Source organism: Pteropus medius, unplaced genomic scaffold (assembly GCF_902729225.1).
Source record: "Pteropus medius unplaced genomic scaffold, Ma_sr-lr_union100, whole genome shotgun sequence".
Lineage (NCBI taxonomy): Eukaryota > Metazoa > Chordata > Mammalia > Chiroptera > Pteropodidae > Pteropus > Pteropus medius.
Genome location: NW_024347790.1, coordinates 5,511,490 through 5,532,783, shown reverse-complemented (window position 1 = coordinate 5,532,783; position 21,294 = coordinate 5,511,490). Strand labels below are relative to the sequence as shown.

At 38.1% G+C, this 21,294-nt stretch overlaps 1 protein-coding gene across 1 annotated transcript in view; it reads right to left on the bottom strand.

Annotated features, from left to right (window-relative positions):
• The window catches only part of MALRD1 (MAM and LDL receptor class A domain containing 1), a 477,766-nt gene that overhangs the window by 23,241 nt on the left and 433,231 nt on the right, over positions 1-21,294 (bottom strand). Inside the window, 2 exon segments of the mRNA XM_039877626.1 lie at positions 5,306-5,402; positions 5,497-5,576. Coding sequence (XP_039733560.1) covers positions 5,306-5,402; positions 5,497-5,576 — 177 coding nt within the window.

The following is a 21,294-nucleotide window of genomic DNA, read 5'->3' as shown; positions in this document are numbered from 1 at the left end:
ATGTAACCTAAAAGACAAAGCCAATGCTGCCCTCTATGCAATCAGCCAAACCAAACTAAATTTTCAAGAAAAGTTTGACTTCACGATTCAACTCAAATATATATGTTAAAAGGTGACCCAGGACAATCATCTCAATAACTGTCATTTTAAAATCTAACTGGGAAAGGAGAAGGAGGAAGGGAAGAGGGGAGTGTGGGAAGAAGGGGGGGGGAGGAGAGAGAGAGAGAGAGAGAGAGAGAGAAACTCAGCAAAGATTTACCTCTTGCTTCCCTTCCAATGTTGCTTATCTCAAATTTATTTTTTAACTGTGTGAGTCTCTTTTTTGGGGTGCCGCATTCTCAGATTCTCTATTTGTCTCCCCAGGGGCTATTCCTCGGGCCCCCCTCTCACAGGTAATTTATTTTGGTAAGAATCAGGATGGGTATGAGGTAAAGAGAAGGATACTCATGAAAGAATAAATGAGAAAGGTGAAGCGTCAGACTAAATGAGCCTTTCTCAATCTAGAAGAGAATATGCGAAATTTGAGCATCTGCGAAATGCCTCCTGGACACCATTTGTGCCTCATGTCCTGAGAAGTCTCCGAGGCCTCAGGGTAGGCAGACTTCAGTCGATAGACCCGCGGCGCAGTGGACGGTGTTAGTCCTGGTTTGCGTCCGCCTTGTGCCGGGCCGAGGCCAGTCTGTTCCTCTGAGGCAGTTCCCGTCTCTTCGATTCCACTAGTGGCCTCCAGGTCAGGGGATGCAACGAGTGACTTGGGAGATCACCAATAAGACTGGGGATACGGTCTCGAGTGGCATTTGTTTGGGTACTAATGGGGAATAAAACCTTTTCTTCTGAGATTTTTGAAATCAGAGGAGAAGGTACAAGGGAGAGGGAAGAGGACAAAGAGGGGAAGCTCAGGGGGTCAGAGACAGAAATACTGGCTCGGACCTCCAGCCTTGAACCTCATACACCTCTGTTAGGGGTGGGGACTAAGATTTGGGCAATTGACTGATGGAGATATTTCAAAAAGCTAGTTTAAAAACACGAAAGTATATATATGCAATCATTTATGTCTACCATATTCTATCAACCATCCTTTCTTCAATATCCAGTTCACATATCTTGGGCAAATTTCCTAACTAAACTATCATTTTTCATGATTAAAATTTAGTTTTTAATGATTAAAATGTAGTCCAATCTACTGTAAAGCTGCCATATAACATCAGGTTCTAATCTCTATTTGTTTCCTGCCCTTTCCCCATTTCAGACTGGAGATCTGACCACGCTGCCGCTTGGAGTAAGGAAGAGAGTGAAAGTCACGATCTGGCTTTGAAACACCCCCTGCCCTGCCATTTCTCAAGGCTTTGCTCTTTGGTGGGGACAGAGAGAAGAGGGGGATATGGGAGGCTGTAATTTTCTTAGTAACTAGTCGCCTGTCATCGTTAGGGAAGCGTGTCCCACTGCACAATGAGTTTGTGTAGCTCTCTTTGCTCTTGTCATGGCTCCGTAGTGATAGCATGCGGATCGTGTGTGCGCATGCGCCAGGGGAAGCCCATTCTGTTGTCACTGAATATTGTTTAAAGGAAGAGCAGCTGCGTCAACCTTTAGCTCAGCCCCGCCCCCAGTGCCCTTTTCAGGAGGGACGTCACCTCACCTACACTGGCAGCTGCCTGCACAGCCCACCGACTCCAAGTTATCTCTGCTCGGTGTGCTTCTTCAAGTTGACTCAAGAAGGAAACCACAGGTTCTCCTCCACACCTTCGGAGGGTTGTGCGGAGCTGGGATACAGCATAATTCCCACCTGCCTCCTGTTCTCTGATTGTCGTCAGGTACATTACATGGTACAGAATGCTCCCAGAGCCACCCGCTTTCAACGCACTGAACCCAAAACTGTCTTTATGTCTGTTTGCAAAGGGTACGTGTGTCAAATACTCTTAAGATCTTTTTTCTCTACATTCTACTCTGATGCAACACAGGAATCATTTGCACCTTTTCGTCCCAGGCATCACCAGTCTTAACTATTTATTTTCTTTGGTCTCGACTGGCATTTGGCGGTGGGCCGTGCTGCTGGTGGTGATAGCTTCCTCTCTCCTTCATTGGGGAGGAGGTAAAATCTTCTCACTATAAACACCATACTGATGCAAAGACAATGACTTCCAAGACCCCTTCTCTCTTCTTTCCAGTCCTTTCCTTATGTAGACTGGAGAAATGAAAGGCTGGGTGATGATGGTGTAGATGATTCTGCTCCCAGTAACAAGCCTCAGTGGGTTGTGTCTGACCCCAATTACTGGTAATCTTTGACAGTTGTTTAAAATATGTGGTCCTGGGAGCCTCTTACTTGTGACATGCAGTCAATTTCACTCAATTTCTTGTTAATCTTGTGCAGGGGTTTTTCTAGTCTGTTAAGAGTTTTGGTTTGTTTGTGCAAGATAATAAAAACAGATATATCTAAACTTTCCATCTCAAATAATGACGTTACCCTTTATTCCTGGGACCTCACGGGTAGGTTACAGGATATGGAAATGATGGGCACCAATAGCTTATAAGGTAAAGTCGATGCATCTAGAGAAATTCTACGAGAAGCCTAGCAAATCATTGAAAGCATGGTGTGGATCTGGAGCATGGAACAGAATTTCAGTAAGAGAGAGGGATGATTTGAAGCCGTTAACATATAGATGGCATTCGAACCCTTGGAAAGGAATGACATCTCTCATGGAGAGTGCATAGAATGGGATGGGAAGCAGATATAAAGGCAAACTTTGGGGACCATCGATAAATGATAGCAAGAAGGAGAGGACTAAAATTTTTTTTAAAAAAGTAGAGAGACAGAAAATATTAAGAAGAGATGAACAAAGAAATAGGGAATGAGAAAATAGAAATATGGAGTTTGGCAAAGAAAGAAGGTGAGGAGTGAAGAAAAATGGGAAAGTATGATATCGAAGAAGAATAATAGAAATGAAGGAAAGGGGAGGTGGCTTTGTCAGGCTGTGGCATAGTGCCACCGACAGTTTCCTGAGGGGTCTCTCCAAAGCCCCGATGGTATAGGCTGTCCAACATGAATCTGGAGAAAGTGTGAAATTTATGGTTCCTTCTGATACTCTGGCTGGTTATGTTAAAATGACAACTTATTCGCATATTGTGATGATTCATTTTATGTGTCAACTTGCCTAGGTTATGATGACCCGTCCTTTGCTAAAACACATGTCTAAATGTTGCTACGAAGGTGTTTTTAGGCGTGATTAACATTTACAATCAGCCAAAGTAAAACAGATCACCTTAGTAATGTTGGTGAACCTCAGTCAATCATTTGAAGGCTTTAATAGCGAAGACTGAGGTTTCCCAAAGAGGAAGAAATTCTGCCTCAAGGCTGTAACATAGAAACCCTGTGTGTATTTCCGGCCCGGCAGCGTGCTGGGCGGACTGTGGACTCACGCTTGTGCCATCAGCTTTTACTTGAATATGCAACTTGCTGGCTTGCCCAACAGTTTCACGCTTCCAAGCCCCAACTGCACGAGGCGATTCCTTAAAACAAATCGCTTTCTAGCTCAATATATTATGTTAATATGATTAATTTTATTATCAACATAATTAAAATTATTTTATTATCAATATAATTAAAATAATGATTAATTAATATTAAGTATCATTTATGTAATTAAGATTATATCTTAATATGCTATATTAAAATATCTTATTCTTTATATATAGAGATATGTTAATCTTAAGATATCTTAATATACTACATTAATGTGTTTTAGCATACATTGCTATCATATTTATAACATAATGCCATATAGTATGTTATTTTATATACTGTATAAGATATTTAAAGATATGTATATATACACACACACACACAAAGAAACAATAGGATATCTATCTATGCTTCTATGTATCTATGTACCTATGCATGTATGTATCTATCATCTCTCTATTTACCTACTCATCATTTTTGTTTCTCTGGAGAACTCTGACTAATGCGTGTGTGCATTCTAGAACAGAACCAGTGTTTCACTAGTAGCTTTGTGTTTTTCCACTAGATTACAAACTCCCTTACAAAGTCCAGACTGCTTCTCATTCATGTTGACACTCATATTGTCTGGCATCTCTTAGGCATATGCAAGAAATAAGTAAAGCATGAAAAGATCAGTAAGATCTTCTGGATAGTAAAGGATTAAACATTTCGTGTCTCTTTTTTTCTAATGAAAACCATAATTTTAGAATAACTTTGCCTTAACTGATATGTTTTGGATAAGCTTGTTGTCTGCTAATTAATAAGGTTGCAGACTCGAGATCTGAGAAGAATTCATCAAGTGGAGGCACATACGAATTGACACCAAAGAAAATGCAGTTTTTCCGTGCTCTATGACGCTTCAGTGTCGCAGATATAAACCTCTGACCACAAACTCAGCATGCAAAACATGATGCATTTCTTCAATTTCTTAAAATTTTATTAAATTCTGGGCCTTTATCTTGTTCAGTTCATGGAAAAGTCAATCACTTTCATTATTGGGGTAACCTGTATCCCATACAGCTGATGGGAAGATGGGTACCGCGTAGGAAGTGCACAGTATCAGGACTGGTACTGTATATTGTGAGGTCTTCTAGATCAGCGGTCCCCAACCTTGTTTGCACCAGGGACCGGTCTCCTATGTGAATCTAATGCCTGATGATCTGAGGTGGAGCTGAGGCAGTGATGCTAGTGTTGGGGAGCGGCTGCAGATACAGATGAAGCTTCACTCACTCCTCCCACCACTCACCTCCTGCCGTGAAGCCCAGTTCCTAACAGGCCTCAGTACTGATCCATGGCCAGGGGGTTGGGGATACCTGTTCTAGGTTATGCGCGAGCTCAGCCTGCAGAGACAGCCCATCTTTGGCCTCTGTTCTGTGCATTGGTTATGACATGGGGGTGTTGGCCGGGAATGTTGGTGCCTAGACGTCAGCCTCCACAGACAGGTAAAGAAAGTATCTCATTTGCAGCTCTGCTACCTTCCCTAGGCACCACCTATCATGTCTTTTTAATTTGTAAACAATGCCATGTTCCCTTGTCATCCAAAAGGCCCCTAACATAATCTGAAAAGTCAATTTAAGGCTTTTTACTAAAAAAAAAAAGAAGAGTGATTATTGTTATGTAGCTACTGCTTTCTGCCCAGAGAAAGAAATCCATAAAGTATAGAAACACTAAAGTTACCTGCCTGTAAAAACAGGGTGGAAGGAAAATACAGCAAATGAAGCGTTTCAGATAATTGTTTTGCCACTATATACTTTAGTCAGCAATCAAAGGCTTCATTTATTTAAAAAAAAAAAAAAAGGCTTCATTTACCTTACTGGCATCTTTCTGTTCACGAGAAAACACAGGACCGCGATGGTAATATGAGTCAGCAGGAAAGCTAATCCAATACTCAGGAGAGTCCAAACGTCTAGAATTTCAAACCAATGAAAAAGATAAATATGCAGTCACAAATATGAGAGACCCCCAAACCAAATGTTTTGTTTAGTCACAATGTCACCTACTATTCTGAGTGTACGTGAAATCTGCAGGAGGAGAATCAACTTTGATGTGACATCAATTTCCTTTCCATCCTTGTTCACATCTGGAAATGCGATAAAATATGGCAGAAAAAAAAAGAAGTGAAAACATATTTTAGCAGTTTTGTCATGCAATGAAATGATGAATGTCAATAAGCAATGAGATGCCAGGAATGTGGGTAATGTTGATAAAAAACCAAAAATGTTCAAACCGAAGAAAAACAAAATCGAATTTTATTTTTGTATTATTATGTAAGATAATTTTTTTTCAATATTCATTCCCTTCTTGACTTTATAAGGTAGGAACTTGGTTTTCACAGGCTCCTTTTCTGTTTCCCAAAACTGGCTTGCTTTTCGCCGGTGTCCGTTTTACTTATCATTTATCTCAAATCCAAGAGCTAGCACATTTTCAACAGTGAACAGATTTAAATTCTTTCCGATATTGATAGAGAACATTTGAATTATAGATTAACAGAAATATAAACCAGAGAGTATATTTATTTCTCATTACAAAATGGATGATCTTTCAGGTTCGTAGATTTGGGATCAGGTTAATGATCTCATTAGACGTATTAGGAATACCCTTAGAGTTTCATTACCTTTGCTTTTCTTAGGGATGTACATGATGAAACCTGTAACACAGAGAGCATCATCGCCTTTGCTGTGGACGGTCTTCAGCTAGCTCAGAAATGGAGACTTGGCTGTGCATCAAAGGAAGATGAGGTTTATTTCTAAGTGGTAAATGTATCAGATACTTCTGATAGAATGTGTTTGCATATGGGTGTGAAAGCCTGTGTATACCTTCTTGTTTACCAGAAATAATAGGATCTAAATTAAGAAAGGGTTAGTTGGATTTCCTGCCAAGTTCATGGTACATGCTACAAAATAGGATTAAAAACTAGCTTTTGAATGTGCACGCATAAAAGCTGTGTGTTAGAAGCAATGCTTCTTCAGCACCCATTTGTTACATTTTCTCTCAATCGCTTTTGAACTTGAAAATCGGAATGCTCAATAGCAATTCCTACACAAAAGCCACTGCTTTTATTAAATAAAGAAAGCTGAGAGGTTCAAGGAGGTTTATGAGAATGCCTTCATTCCTTAGTAAGTATTCTTTAAAAGGTAGACATTTAAGACAATTTGATTGTTTTGATGTCCCTGAAATGAATATTTAAATTAATCTGAATTGCTGTAGCTTGCAGTATTTGGTGTTTTTTTTTTTTTTATTCTCACAACCTTTAGGATATGTTCCTTGCCAGTCCTCATTATTTGACAGCATGACTCTGCATGTCTGTCTTTCCCACATGCACATTCTGGTGTAGCCTAGACATAGGGGACACTTTTTCATTCTGAGTTAACTGGGATGCTTTAGAATTCTGGCATCAGATTACTATTAAGATAAATTTGGACAGTATCTTGGAATACCAGTTAAAAAAATAATGGGGAAAAGCCAAACCAAATGGAAAACAGTACTAACGTCATCTATTACCCATTTTCGGTCTAGCTTCTATTTATCTGTGTATATGTATTTATATGTTTTGTATATAGATACACATATATACATATACTTGAGTATAAATCTATCTCTATATATGTATCTCCTGGTGATGGACAAATAGAGTATTAAGTGACCTTTTCTTTTGACAGTTCTTTACTAAAAAGGTTTTTCAACTATACTGAAAAAAAATGTGATGTTATTTTTATAGAAATAGGTATAGATACTATGGATAAAAGGAAAAATTATGACAGGCAATTTGTTTTTAGACTGATAAAAGTTTACTTGTAACAATAACAAGATACAACCTTCTTCCCAATAGGTACATAAATACATATCACTGAATTTTTATGTATTTATTTATTTAACCAAAGAACAATTATATTAAATACTACATAATGGTGATATAATCTTATCAACTAACATGAGAAAAGTAATAGAAGGAAATGAGTATATCACCTCTAAGAGTTTCAACTTGTGCATCAGTCTGCCATCTTGAAACCAAATGTTTTCTATAAATGTTTTCGAGATGACTTATTGTTTGTGAATTTTAATAGATGTCAATTTTGAAATATGAATAGAAATTACTGAAATTTTAAAATTACACAGTAAAATCGGATTCAAAAACTTGTAGTCAAGGAACGAATTGTTCCTCGAAGTGAAAATTGCAATCTCTACACCAAACTGAATCCTGAACCATCACTTCCTCCTCATTTGATGTTTATCATATTGAAATAACACATGCTTAAAGGAATAAGTGAAATTATGCACAAATACATGTTAAAACACAACTCTTCACCTACATATGCAATTTCACTCTCCTGATGTAACCAATATAAACAGCCAAGTATGTCTCTTTCCATGCCTTACTCCTTCTCATAGAAAACACACACACACACACACATACACACACACGTATATATGGATTGCATGTGTGTTTTCTGTAATAGAAGCATTTACATCTCTCTGTAACTAACTGGCTTTACTTTCAACAATGATTCATGGACTTCCTTAAGCTCAGCTATCTATATAAACAACCCATACAGATATTTAATTTTCAGAAATTAACATGCATACTTTTTTTTAGTTTAATCTTTTGTTGTCGCTTTCTTCCTTCTCCTTCACCCCTATGCGCCAAGGAGAAACATCTGCTCAGTTGCAGAAAGAGCAAGTAGATAATTCAGTGTTCAAAGTAATTGTGGCAATCTGAGCTCTAGACTCCATTAAAATCAGGAGAACAGATGAGATGTCGAGTAGAATTCGGTGTGCTTTTAGGTAGGCAGATAACAACCAGAGAGAACCAGTCCTATTGGGCACCCTAGACAGAGCTATGAGGAGATGGGTGGTTGGGTGTTAGAGCGGGGTGGGTATGGGGGAAGACTGCATAATTGTTGGATGCTAAAAATAAGACGCCTAAAAGAATGGGACAATGAGATTCAGCATATCTGCTTGACAATTAATTAAAGAGTAAAATAGCCCTTGCTAAATAGCCTCTTAGCTATTTTATGACTGAACAAAGCTGAATACAACTGTGATTTTACTTCTTGTATAATCCCAAAGGATATAGACCATAAGCATTATGTAATTCTTATGCTAAGACTAAGATACCTTAATCCAAATTGGAATGCTTATTTGTTTTGTTTTAATGTCAAGAAGGGAGAAAATAAATGTTAGATGTGATGTAATTATTTTGGAGGTTTTGTATTTTTATAGTGAGTCACTAGAATCAGCTTAACCAATAAAATTAACTGTTAAAGTTGACAGAACGGAAGAAAAATCACCATTTTTCCCCCCAGAAAGTACTCATAACCAAAATGCATATGAGAAAAATCTGATTTATTTTGAACTATGAGAGGCTGTGTCTTTTGTCACTTATTTCATATACCTAGTAAGTATACACATTTTTGTAACTATGGAAGTTCAAACGATTATCTAATCATACAGTGTGTTGTGAACGCCTCCCCTGAATTCATTTAACAACCCGTACTCCATCCCTTCCCTCCACCAAATTGTAAGCGTTTCTATGGTTTGGTTGGGATTAAGCCCCAACCTGACCTTTGGGGTTATCTCATTCTCCTTGGTGTAGTGTTTTGTCTCAAGACTCTGTCTATCACCACATGGGGTGATTATTCCTAATCACTAGGGGTTGGTTCACAGGTCACCGGCTTGTCCAATAAGAATGTTGTCATCCTGGGGGACATTGTGATGGCTACTTGGTGGTTAGAAACTATTCTCTCTAACTCAGATATGAAAAAGGGAACATGGAGCCCTGTGAGCTCAGGCAGCCCTCTCGCTACCACTTTGTTACAAAAGCCAGGCTGAGGATAAAATAAACCAATAAGAAGACAGCCTATGAAAATGAGAAAAGGAGGAATAACCTTAATAGCATTGCAAACTTCTCCATCAGTTGCCGTTCCAAGCCTGCTCTGCATTCAGACTCTTTAGTTACATGAGTTAATAAATTCTTCCATCATCTGAGCCATTTGAGTTGGGCTTCCCGTTACCAGAACACAAACATATCTTTAGCTTTTCTACTCTTCTGTTTTGATACCTGAATTCTCTTCATTAAATCAATGATCCCTTATTCATAAAACATTTATTGAATGTCTGCTGTGTATAAGATGACTCTACTACATACATAAAGGATGGACAAGACATGTTTGAGAATTTGTAGGACCATAAACTTAGAGGAAATAAAAACACAGTATAAAAATAACTGAGATACAAAGTAGAAAATAAAATATATGAAATATAAGAAAAGTAAAGAAAAGTGCTAAAGGAGAGGATAAAAGAATTGCTTCAGGAATCTATTTTTCCAGATCCAGAAAGTGAAAAAAAATGTAATCTCAACTATACATTTATAGAATGGGTGATATATTAAATTATATTTATTCCAAAGAATAAAGTGTTTACATATGTGTGTATTATATAACAATGTTTCAGAAAAATTGGTCATCCAAGAATATAGGAATCATCTAGAATTCATGGGATCTAGAGAAATATGTTCAAATATAAGTTGCTATTGGGATCCTAAGTTAACCTCTAGATTTCCCAATTCTTTATTACACCATATTTTTTCAGCCGTACGTATCCTAATATTGCAGTTTTTAAGGATGTAGAAAAAAAATCCCTTCAGAAGCAGAATGCATTCTGAATATATTTCAGATTAGATTTATAATTTAGCATTATAGCAGTAGACTTTTTATTAGGCATTTTTATAGCAATATGTTATGACTATTAAATTTTTTGTAGATCATTTTTGTTTATAGGAGTCAGCATCATTCTACATTTATATTCCATGCTTCAGAAAACTGCAATATATAAAGTCCAAAAGGAATTATAATTAAATATCTGCTATGTGTTCAACAGTATTCTAAATGCTGTAATCCAATGTTTTTAATACAATAATCTTACAGAATAGGAATTATTTCCCCATTTTATAGTTAAAGGCACAGAGGAGTTGAGCAGCAAGTCACCCAGGGGTCTATCCTGAACGAAATTTTAAACTATTTCTCTCTGTCCCTTTAGGCGATGTTCTGTTCAGTACAGGGTTTTGCTTCCCACAATTTTCCCAAAGGTGGAACATAGCTGTTTATAATGGTAGTTAACTTTACAATTTTTAGCTATTAGAAGAGCACCACTAGAAGACACTTCTGGTCTTAATGATCTGAAAATGTCCATTTGTCACATTCAGCTTTATCTTGGAACTGTCTCTGAGTGTGGACGGGGCAGCTGTGGTTGGTGCGGGGAAAAGACTAAGTCATAGAGTGAGATGCCTGGGTTTGAGGCTAAACTTTGCCTCTTTCTAGTTATGTGGCTTTGGGAGAATCAAATGACTTCAGTTTGCTCTTATAAACAGTAACAATTACAACTCACCTCACTGAAGGTGTACGAGAATTAAGTAATGCACAGGAAAGTACGCTGCAGACGGTCAGGTGTCATCCTTGCCGAGCCCACACCCAGCCTTTTGCTTTCTACTGTAAAATCACGGTCGTGCCTATTCCCTGCTGACTTTATGCCCTAAACAACCAGCCCTCCAAGGAGCTGGCATCTGAGCATCGGTTCAGACTTACGAAGCAGCAAAACGCCATTGTCTCAGCTTCTGTTTCTATGGCTTATTAATTATGCCATTTGAAAAACACTTTTACCCATGAGTATGTCTGGAGGTTCTGATCCAGTTACACAGGTAGGGGAAGAAAAAGCAGGTGCTGAAGATGCTGTGTCTTCAATGAATATTCCTCTCCCCAGCACTGCCTGAGGTTTCTACCCGTCAGAAGTATGTACCCCAAGGCGGGAGAGAGTGGTGCTGTCCCAACTTAGCACAAAAGCATCAGCTCAGGCCAAGTGTTTTCAGGGCTACGTGCCGAGCCTGTGCCAGCGGAATGGGTGTGGGACAATTGAGGTAAGCCCTTACCAAGCCGTCCTTATTGTCATGGGTGAATTCATTGAATGGAAAATGAGAAAATGGGAGAAGCCACTAAGTAATCTCTGAGCCACAAAGCCCCACAATTCCACACTGACTACCAGCGATTAATTTGTTTGGACTAATTTCTTCCTCGACTAATTAGCTCCAAAAAAGTTTATAAAATTTAGAAGTATTAGGGAGAGTCCATCTGAAAGAGAAAGATAAATGTCTCACTTTATCCATGCATAAGGGCCTGTTTTCTTAACACAAACAGAAGAAAGGGAGAAATAAAATATAATTAGACACTCTGCCCGAGCCCACTTTCTAACAGGTCTTCTGCTATTAGGAGATTATAACCCAGGGTTCAGAAATAACTTATTTCTGGGTGTGCTTGGCAACACCTAGTCATTACCCATACCTGGAACAAAAGCTCCTCCCATCCTTATTGTCATTTGCATGTTGGCCCCAGCACATGTCTCACTGCCAGGAAAAACGAATGAAGAGCCACACATTTTCCAAGCATGTGTTCGTGGATTGCTTTGGTGGGAACTGGCAGAGGGTTCACTCTGTTTTTTTAACTACTTGAATTTCAACCAGAGCGAAAGTAATAAAAGAACAAATTAAGTGTTAATACAGAGGAACGGTTATTTCATAAAAATGTTGCTATTTGCACCTTCAAATTTAGAAGAGATTATAAATGTAAATTTGATGACCGGATCCACTACTTTTTCCTGACTCAGGATAACGGGGAGAACAGATCTGATTGCATTTTTCCTCACAATTATGACACTAAAAGAAATCTTAATTCTATTTTGAAATCCGACATTTCAAGCACCAGAAAGAGATAAGGATTCTATTTAAAAAAAAAAAAAAAGAAAAAAAAAGATGTATAAGTTAAAAACAATTTCTACATTCCCACATTCATTCCTCCACTTCATCATCTCAACCACCAACGTTCCATCGATTTACCACCGAATTATCTCATACATGTGGCCTCCTCCTGCCCCGTCCTGCTTTGCCACATGGCCAAAGACCCTAGTCGCTCTAATACTGTTACCGGTTCCTAACTGGATTTTCTGCCTCCTGACTGAAGTCACATAGTCAACTTCCCCGATTCAAACCCTTCACTACTTTCTCACAGCTTTCTGAACCCGGTCCAGATGACGTGGTTTTACACAAAGGCTGTTTTCTGACGTGACTTCTTGGTGGCACAGCTCGTTGACCTCAATTTTCCCTTTGCTCCCTTTACTCTTATTGGAAGAAGCCCTTCGCCTGAGAGATATACTCTTTTATCCTTCTAGGACTCTCCAGGATATTTATTCTCATTGGCTGGAAGACGGCTTCACTCCTTATCAATGTGGCTAGCTCATATGGACCCGTAAAGACATGGACGAAATAAGATTTACTCTGGGAGGCCTTCCTCTGAGCCCCTGGCAGTCTTAAATATACCATCTTTGGTCCCTTGGCCACTCTGCAAACTCCTGTGACAGCACTTGGCACAGAGTTCTGCAATTGTCTCTTTCCTTAGAAATCTTTCTAGATTATAATTTTTTTCAAGATGAGTATACCTGTTATACTCTCCTATGCTCTAATTAGCACAATCCTGCTCACAGATATCTACTGAAAATATTCACTAACATCACCATAATGGATTTGTGTTACAGTTATCAAAGCACTTTTATTTTGTACATATATTATTCCGTTTAATCATTATACCAGTGATTTATAATTTAGTATGCATCAGAATCAACTAGACATTTTGTAAAAACAGATTGCTGGGCACATCCCCAGAGTTCTGATTTAGTAAGTGTGTAGTGATCCCTGAACTTCATTTCTAACAATTTCTCAAGTGACATTGACTGCTGGTCTAGGGTCACACTTTGAGAACTATTGCTTTAGAATATTCTTTTGAGGTTGTCATTATATCACATGGATATCTGTGAAATATTTGTGATATTTCACTTCCTCACAAAAGTAGGGTGTATATTATCAGATTCTGTCTTTAGGGGATGAGCATTTGAAAATGCAAATCACATGCTCCTGTGTGGCTTTTATTGTAATTTCCACTTGAATTGATAGTCAAGTTGCACGGAATTGCAAATGTAGGAAGGAAGCACATTCATAGATTATTTCAAATTATTGCAACATGGTAGAAACAACTTTAATTACTTCAGAGTAAAAATAGAGCAGGTAAAAATGTCTTTCTGTTTCCCTTTTGTTCACACAGGTTGGTGTGGTGCTGTAGCTGATGTGATACCAAACAAAAAAGAAAAACCCTAAAATTGATGTTTTAAATGGTCTACTTCTCCCGATTTTTTTTCAGTTGTTATGAAGAAAATGTCCCTGGAGTCGGAGTGGGGAAAAAAAGAAGAGCGAGGAAGCTAAAAAATTCACAAACTGAGCAATTAAAAATGGGAGTCAACAGAAACTAGTGTCATTCTAACATGAAGAAGGCAAGGGCATTACGTTTTTGTTGTGGGGTGTAGTATCTGTAAGAAATAGGTTTTTGAAAGTTTTCTTCTGTCATCATATGACGGATAAAAGAATTTTCTTTGAAAACGTCGGTTCTGACCTCTAATTCCAGTAAGACCTTATCCACCTTCTCTTTCCTTCCCATGAAAATACACACGAAAACACACGTAAGCACCAAATGGCAAGGCTGACAATGAGAAAGGACAGGCAGTGAACGGCTGGCTCTGGAGGGGACTTCCACCAACCAGGGTGGTGACAGGGCCAGGGTGAGAAGCCATGGGTGCCCACGGCGCACTTTGACCTCTGGTAAAGTAGCGAGGCCCATGACTTCCTTAGTGGAAAACAAAGAATCTTCTAGTGACTTTCCATCAGACTGAGGAAAAAGTCTAAACGTTGCACTCTGTGCAGAGAGCAATTATCGAGCGTCTTCTGTCCTCTAGTCCTTATTCTAGGTGCATCTGTTAGACTCCAAACTCACTCTCTCGCGATATGATAGTGCTCATCCCCAAAACACTGAAGCTTGTTTTTGCCTCAGGAACTTCATGTTTTCTTTTTCTGACAGATAAGCAGTTTGCCCAAATCTTGGAATAGTTTGCACTATCATGGAATTGTGATCTTGGCTCGAATCACAGCTTCTCAGATGGATCTTAATCAACAAGTCTATTTAAAATATTCCACAGCCAGAATCACTTCTTCATCCCCTTTCTAACGATCTGCCCACCCTAGTTATTTTTCTTCACTGCGTTTGTTACTACTGAAATGTTATGCACACGTGAACACACATGCATACATATTACATATGTATGTATATTTAAAATATATTTGTAAGTATAAATGTTCATTTGTAAATACATATAGATTACATATAATGTGTAGAAAAGAAATTTACTTATATATTATGTGCATACACATACATATCTACATTAAACTATATGAACGAAACTTGAAAACCTCAAAGAAATGAATGATTTTGCAAAACTATAAATTATAAAATTAATATAAACAGTAGAAATCTAGAGTAGTTCAATAACACATATAATATTGAAAAAGCCTTAAAAAATGTTCCAAGACGAGGCTCTTGCTGTTTTGGTCTTTCAAAGTTTCAAGAAAAGGTAAATCCTAAGCTATACATGGTGTTTTGGAAAATAAAAAGCTACCCAATTTACTTTAGGGAGATAATGTTTGCCTGATAACAGAACCTCAAAAAGTACTGTGCACAGAAGAAAATCAGAGAACACTGTCACTTATAAATACCAAAATCCTAACTAAATTACCAGAACGCTGAATACGAGACTGCACTGTGCTGTAGGATTTTGTAAAAACTGCCTCTTCTATCTGTATGCAGTTATGATCCATGAGGAAAAAGGCAAACCAATCAGTATAAAGGGCAGAGGGCCTTGTAGGATAGCAGTAAAATTGTAAGTAGAAAATCTATTGTTTTAAGTTCTAAAATTCCTTCCAAGAATGTTTCTATCTCTAAATCACTGTACTGATGAATTTTCTCCTTCTTAATGATTAAGTAACCCTCAAGTTACATAAACTCTTCTAAAAATATAAAATGGGCAATAACACTGAAAAAATACATGGTTATTTAACAGGTAATCCCTTAATATATTTACTGGCTTAGATCCGTTTACTAGTGATTTCCCTCACATATTTAATAAACAGATATTTACCAGATTATATCTACCCTAAATATATGAAATGATTAAGGTGAATTAACTTGTTTCATAAAGCTACATCTCTCTGCTATATAAACCAAGGGGACCATATCCATATAATCATAGATTAATCTCGCTAAAAAATGTGCAAAAAATCCCAAAATAGAATACAAGAAAAAATTTCTATTACAGACTCTAAACAGCAGACCGTAGTATTTTAAAAAATATATGAATATAAGTATATGTTTTCATTGTTCATATATCTGTGTTGTTAGATTACGTAATGATCTCACCCTTGGACAAAATGAAGAATGATGGACTTACTGTGTAACACCTGCTGACGGTGGCCGGAGTTGGCACAGAGGAGAGAGAAATCTCTCAAATAAGAATAGGGTGGCGTGGCCAGCAATGGAAGAAAAATGACTCTGTTAGGGGCTATTTCACGTTGTGAAAGTATCATAAGGCAAATAGATTTTTAACCACCTGGACTGGAATACTGGTGTATGGGAGGGAGAGAACTTGGTGGGTGTGGGGGCGGGGATGGGAGGAAGGGCAAGGTAAGAGCCAGCCGATGATGCCAATGATGAATTTTTATCAAAGAGAATTTGCCTTATCTTCTCCTTAGATTTCAGCAGTTTCTGTTATAATAAATCCTGATATTAGGTGATTTCTACCACGCTCCTTCTACAGAGCAACATTTTCTATTAAAAAATGTATATAGTTTTAAATGTATATATTTGCAAGAAAATAAGTATGCACTAAAATTCAGAATTTCAAGCAACGAGAACTGACATGTAGCATGTATTGGTTGTGTTTATGTTATTAAATATTTAGCTATTTGCGTAGCATGTTATATAGACTATAAAAACAGATTGGTGCAAAATCATAAAATACAGATTCTCATTTGCTTCACATTGCATAGTTGTAGTAAATCAAATGTTTTTAAAAACAGATTTTAAAAATGTATTCAAATAACTGTCACACTGTATGTTCCATATTGTGTAACATACACTATATACTAAAACACATTTGAAAACATATCATTGTGTTCTTTTGAAATAAGATTTTAAACTTGATTTATTTGTTTAAAAATATTTATCGAGGGCCAGGTGTTAAGTCTTAAGCATTTGGATAGCCACACGAAAGACCAAGTCCTGACCTCATGAAGTGCACATTTTATGGAGGGAGAGAGGTACGGAGAAAGACAATGAACGAATAACTATGTTTACAGTTACTTAACTACGTAAGCAACTATGTATATAGTGGAATCAGAGAGGGTGCAGGGCCAGCGGAAGGACCAATTTGGAGGCTGTGAGTATGGACAACTTTTTTGAGAAGTTTTGTCACGAAATGGAGAAGATGAATTTGCTAGGAGCAGGAACGACAGCGGGAACAGGTGAGAGTGATGTCTGCTTAAGGGTGTAGCTATGAGCACATGCTTGTGGACAATTCAGTAGGAAAGGAGAGGCCGATGTCTGATCAAAAGAGGAGGGGTGATAGAGGAGATTGGGACGAGGAGAAGGAAAGGATTCTAGAGCCCATGGACAAACAGGGTCTTTTCTGAGAGACAACGTGGAACATGAGGGCGGTTATTTGCTGTTGGGAGTTCTCTGATCATGAGGCTTATAAAGAAATCTGAGGGTAAGTAATTGGCAGAGGTGGTACTGTGGGGTGGGAGACTTGAGGTGGAGATGAGACGGCATAAAATTGGAATAATTTCTGACTGTCAGAGATCACTCAAACTAGACACATGCAACAAGCATTTTCATGCAGTGCTGAGTGCCCATTTGAGGTGGTGTGTGTGTGTGTGTGTGTGTGTGTGTGTGTGTGTGTGTGTGTGTGTGTGAACAAGGGGCATTTGTTATTTTCACTAAAGCATTGCATGCGTATTGTTCAAAAACTCAAGCTGCACTCAAGCTCCCAAATACTTCCCGTTTCCTTAACTGTTTCTTTTAGTGTGAACCTCCATTTTTATTAATAATATACAATATGGTATTATCTTGATTTGTCTATTTTATTGTTATAGTTAAAAATTTCACTGCATTAAATAAACAGTAGCTCCTTACTGCCTCTACTACTCTATAATTAAATCAATATTCAGAGTTAATAATTGTATTACTATGTAAATATTGCTGTTCACTGCTGGGCCAACAAACAGTATACAAAGATGATGCGTTTACTTTTTTTTCCCCCCTGGAGTTAATTATCCAATTTATTTTAATATACTAAGTTTTCTAGGCTTTGTGGCTAATTCTTAAAATGTCCCACATCTTCCTTCTCAATACAGTTTTCCACCAGATAGGCTCTCATTTGGAGATGTCCCAAGGCTCCTTCCTGTTTCTTTGGGGCAACTCGGACTGCTCACTCTCTAGGCCTATTTTCTGAGAATTTTTAGGGCTTCTCTTCAACGTCAGCTCTGTTTCCTGGATCCTATGTCATCCTCTTCCTCTATTTCCTCCCTCGGTTTGCTTGGGAAAGATGTGCGTGAGATGTTAAATTTTTGAGATCTTTCGTTTGAAATATTACACTCGACATCAATTTTTAGCATGGTTTGGCTTTGGAACTCAGGTTTGAAAATCATGTAATCTAGGAAGTCAGAAGATTTATTATCATCTAGATATCTCCATTATCTTCTAGTTCCCAGTGTTTTTCTGGTTATATTCTTCATTTTCTGTATGTGAACTGTTACATTCACAGATGGTGCCATCATCCCAGGTTTTCTGAGATTTCTCCGTGGAGGGTTTTTGTATGGCTCTTTTCTCATTCACTGTACCTGACACTTCATCAATCTGGGCGAGTTTTTCTGCGTTATTTCTTCTGACAGTTCTCTCCCTGCTCTATTTACTCTGTTCTTTTATTCTGGAACTCTTATTATTTGGATTTTGAATCTCCTGAATTGATCCTTCCATTTAACTTTTATTGCCTACTCTCCTCATCTTTATATTCTGTTTTCTGGGAGATGCTCTGATTCTATGTTTTAACATTTTTATGAGTGTTTAAAATTTTTGAGTGTTATATTTTAAATTTCCTAACATTCTTTTTTCTCTAATCATTTTTCATAAACATTTCCTAACTCTCTGAACACATCAAATATAATTAAGCATTTTCTTCAGCTCTCCACACTGTTTCTGTTTTATCTGAGTTCTATTTTTCTACTTGAATCTGTTGATTTATTGGTTTTATCTGTCTTTCACATTAGTGGCTTCCTTCTCCATTTGTTTATTCTTATCTTTCTAAGTGTATTTCAGGGAAAAGTCCTAACAAGATGATCACTGGGTTTCTGGCATGGGCTGGACCGATTGACTAATAGGCTATATTTCAAGGCAATCTGGTTCCTTTTCTTGGTGCTTCCCTATTATAGAATTTCTAGGACTTGATTCTGGTGTCATTCAGCTTTTCCACTGAGAGAGACTTTAATCTCTCACTTTGTGTTGGGGGTGGGAGTTTGGCATGGGGAAGATATAAGATTAACTGATGTTCTGGGGGCTGCGGAGGAAAAGGAAAACAGGATTTTTAACATTAAATATGCAAACAGGCAATTCTTAGCGTAGCACCAGATGGCTGCCCTCTGCTGAACCTGCTCTTCCTTTATCCAGAGTCTCTGGCACAATTTCTCCATAGAATAGACCTTCTGAATGGGCGGGTGTGGGGGTGTGATGGGGTGGCGAGATGTAGTTGGAGATTGGATGTCTAAGAGCTCCTTACAGGCTTTCATCAAATTAGTTTTCTAACCTAGTGCTCCATTCTGCCAGTGGGGTACTCAAGGCCTCCAACCACTGGGCCTTCTGGGGAGATGCAGGGCGAAGGCCCTATGTTTCCTGGGAGCCCTCCCTCGGGTGCTCAGATTTCAGCTGGCTCCACTCAGGTAAGCCATCCTCCACCTATCTCCCTCTCTTGTTCTTTGTTGTCTGTTCTTCCTTGCCTTGACCTTGTAGGTTTATATGGCTTTCATTCTTTGTTGTCCTGGCCATTTTCAGTGGGTCTGTTCAAAGAGAGTGGGCAAATGCATATGCCCAGCCTGCCAGCCTTTATAATTTTCTTCATCTACACTCAGTTGCTCTGGTGTGATTCATAGAAAGAACAGGTAGTTGTATTCATTCAGAAGTGGAGATTTTCCCAATAGATATGATACAGAGAGGAATGTGAAATGGAGTTGACGAGACTACCAAAATAATTCTTTTAATAACAGAACATGAAGTTCAATATCAGTAAGTATTAATGGAAGTAAAGACGCGAGGAAGATGGTGATGTATGTAAAACTAGTTTGGGTCAATAGTTTAGGAATCTAAGTACGAATAGAGAATGTCACAGTGGATAGACTAGCTGGATTACACAGGTTGGCAGTGTTTTACAAAATGGGATTGAAAATCCTTGATCATAACGGGTGGCCAAGAAAGAAAAGCGGAGAAAAGTTAAAGTGTAAGCGAAAGCACTGAATGCCTAAAGTTTGGTAGGCTCTGGGCTGCTGCTCCGTTTGGCTGTGTAAGATGATGGGATGTGTTGGGGGAGGGAAGGAGTTAATATAATCGATCCGATGTAGGTGCCTGTTTATCTACCAAGACTCTCAGTAATGGCCTTTGGATTATATCTAAATGCTTGGCGATATGTGAATAATTAACATTCTTTAAAAATAATTTTCAATAAAATGCAAAAATATTTATAAAATGGAAAGTACAAAAAGAAGCTCATAGTACACAGACAGTATATTAATTTTAAAAGTAAAGATACATCCACATATTAATTTTGATTGTTCTGAGGTTTTCTCTTTGATGCACTTCTGAACTTTGAAATTTTCTATAATACATTAAAATACTACCTTTTTTTTTAATAAGAAAGAAACAACAAAAGTCAATAAATACCTCATAATATCATGAGTAGAATCTTTACTTTTGCTTAGATCTGGGCTTACTTTTTTTAAAAAAAGTTACTCTATGAAAACTTTAGATTAATAAACCAGTTTGTTCTTGAATATAAAAAGAACATGACACTTCATCCTAAAAATGAACGAACATTTTATGCCAATGATTTCCAAAGTGGACTCATCATCAGCATCACTAAGAAAGCTATTTAAAAAAAAAGAGAGAGTGAGAGAGATCTCATGGCTTCACCCGAGAATTACTGAGGTGGGGGATTTTTCTGATGATTAGACAGCATCTTGGAACCATTGTCATAAAACAATATAAAACAAAACTTATATTAGATCTAATTAATCATTAAATTAATAATCTAATAAGCAGGTAAATCGAACCAGTCCCCATGTGTTTTTAGGCAGACTGGCCAGGGACAATGGAGGAACCCTGAGGGATGACTTCCCTGTTGCTTTAGTGTGTTTATTTCCTGGCCTCTTGTATATTCCTGCCTGGGCAATAGAAAAGGCTGCAACCTACGAACACCCAGAGGCGTAGTCAATAAAAGCCAGCCCAAAGCCTGCTGTCTTCATCCATACGAATGGTCAAAGGGGACCTAGCAGAACAGAAACCTTTTAACCACACTGACCTGTCATCCAGATCAATCCCAGGGATCAAATTGCCATTTCCTCATCCTAAAGGGTGAATTCCTCTGAAACAGTCTCAAAGCAGTTCATCTTTCTCTCAGATTGAGGGTTTGAGAGCTGGCATCTCTCTGAGAGTTGGGGGTGCCCTTTGGAGGCTGAGTAAAATCGTTACTGTGGAACCTGGGTTCTGCTCTCTTTTCTGAGATTCCATTAAAAATCCTGCCTCAGAGCCATAATCAAAATCCTCTTCTGTGGGCTA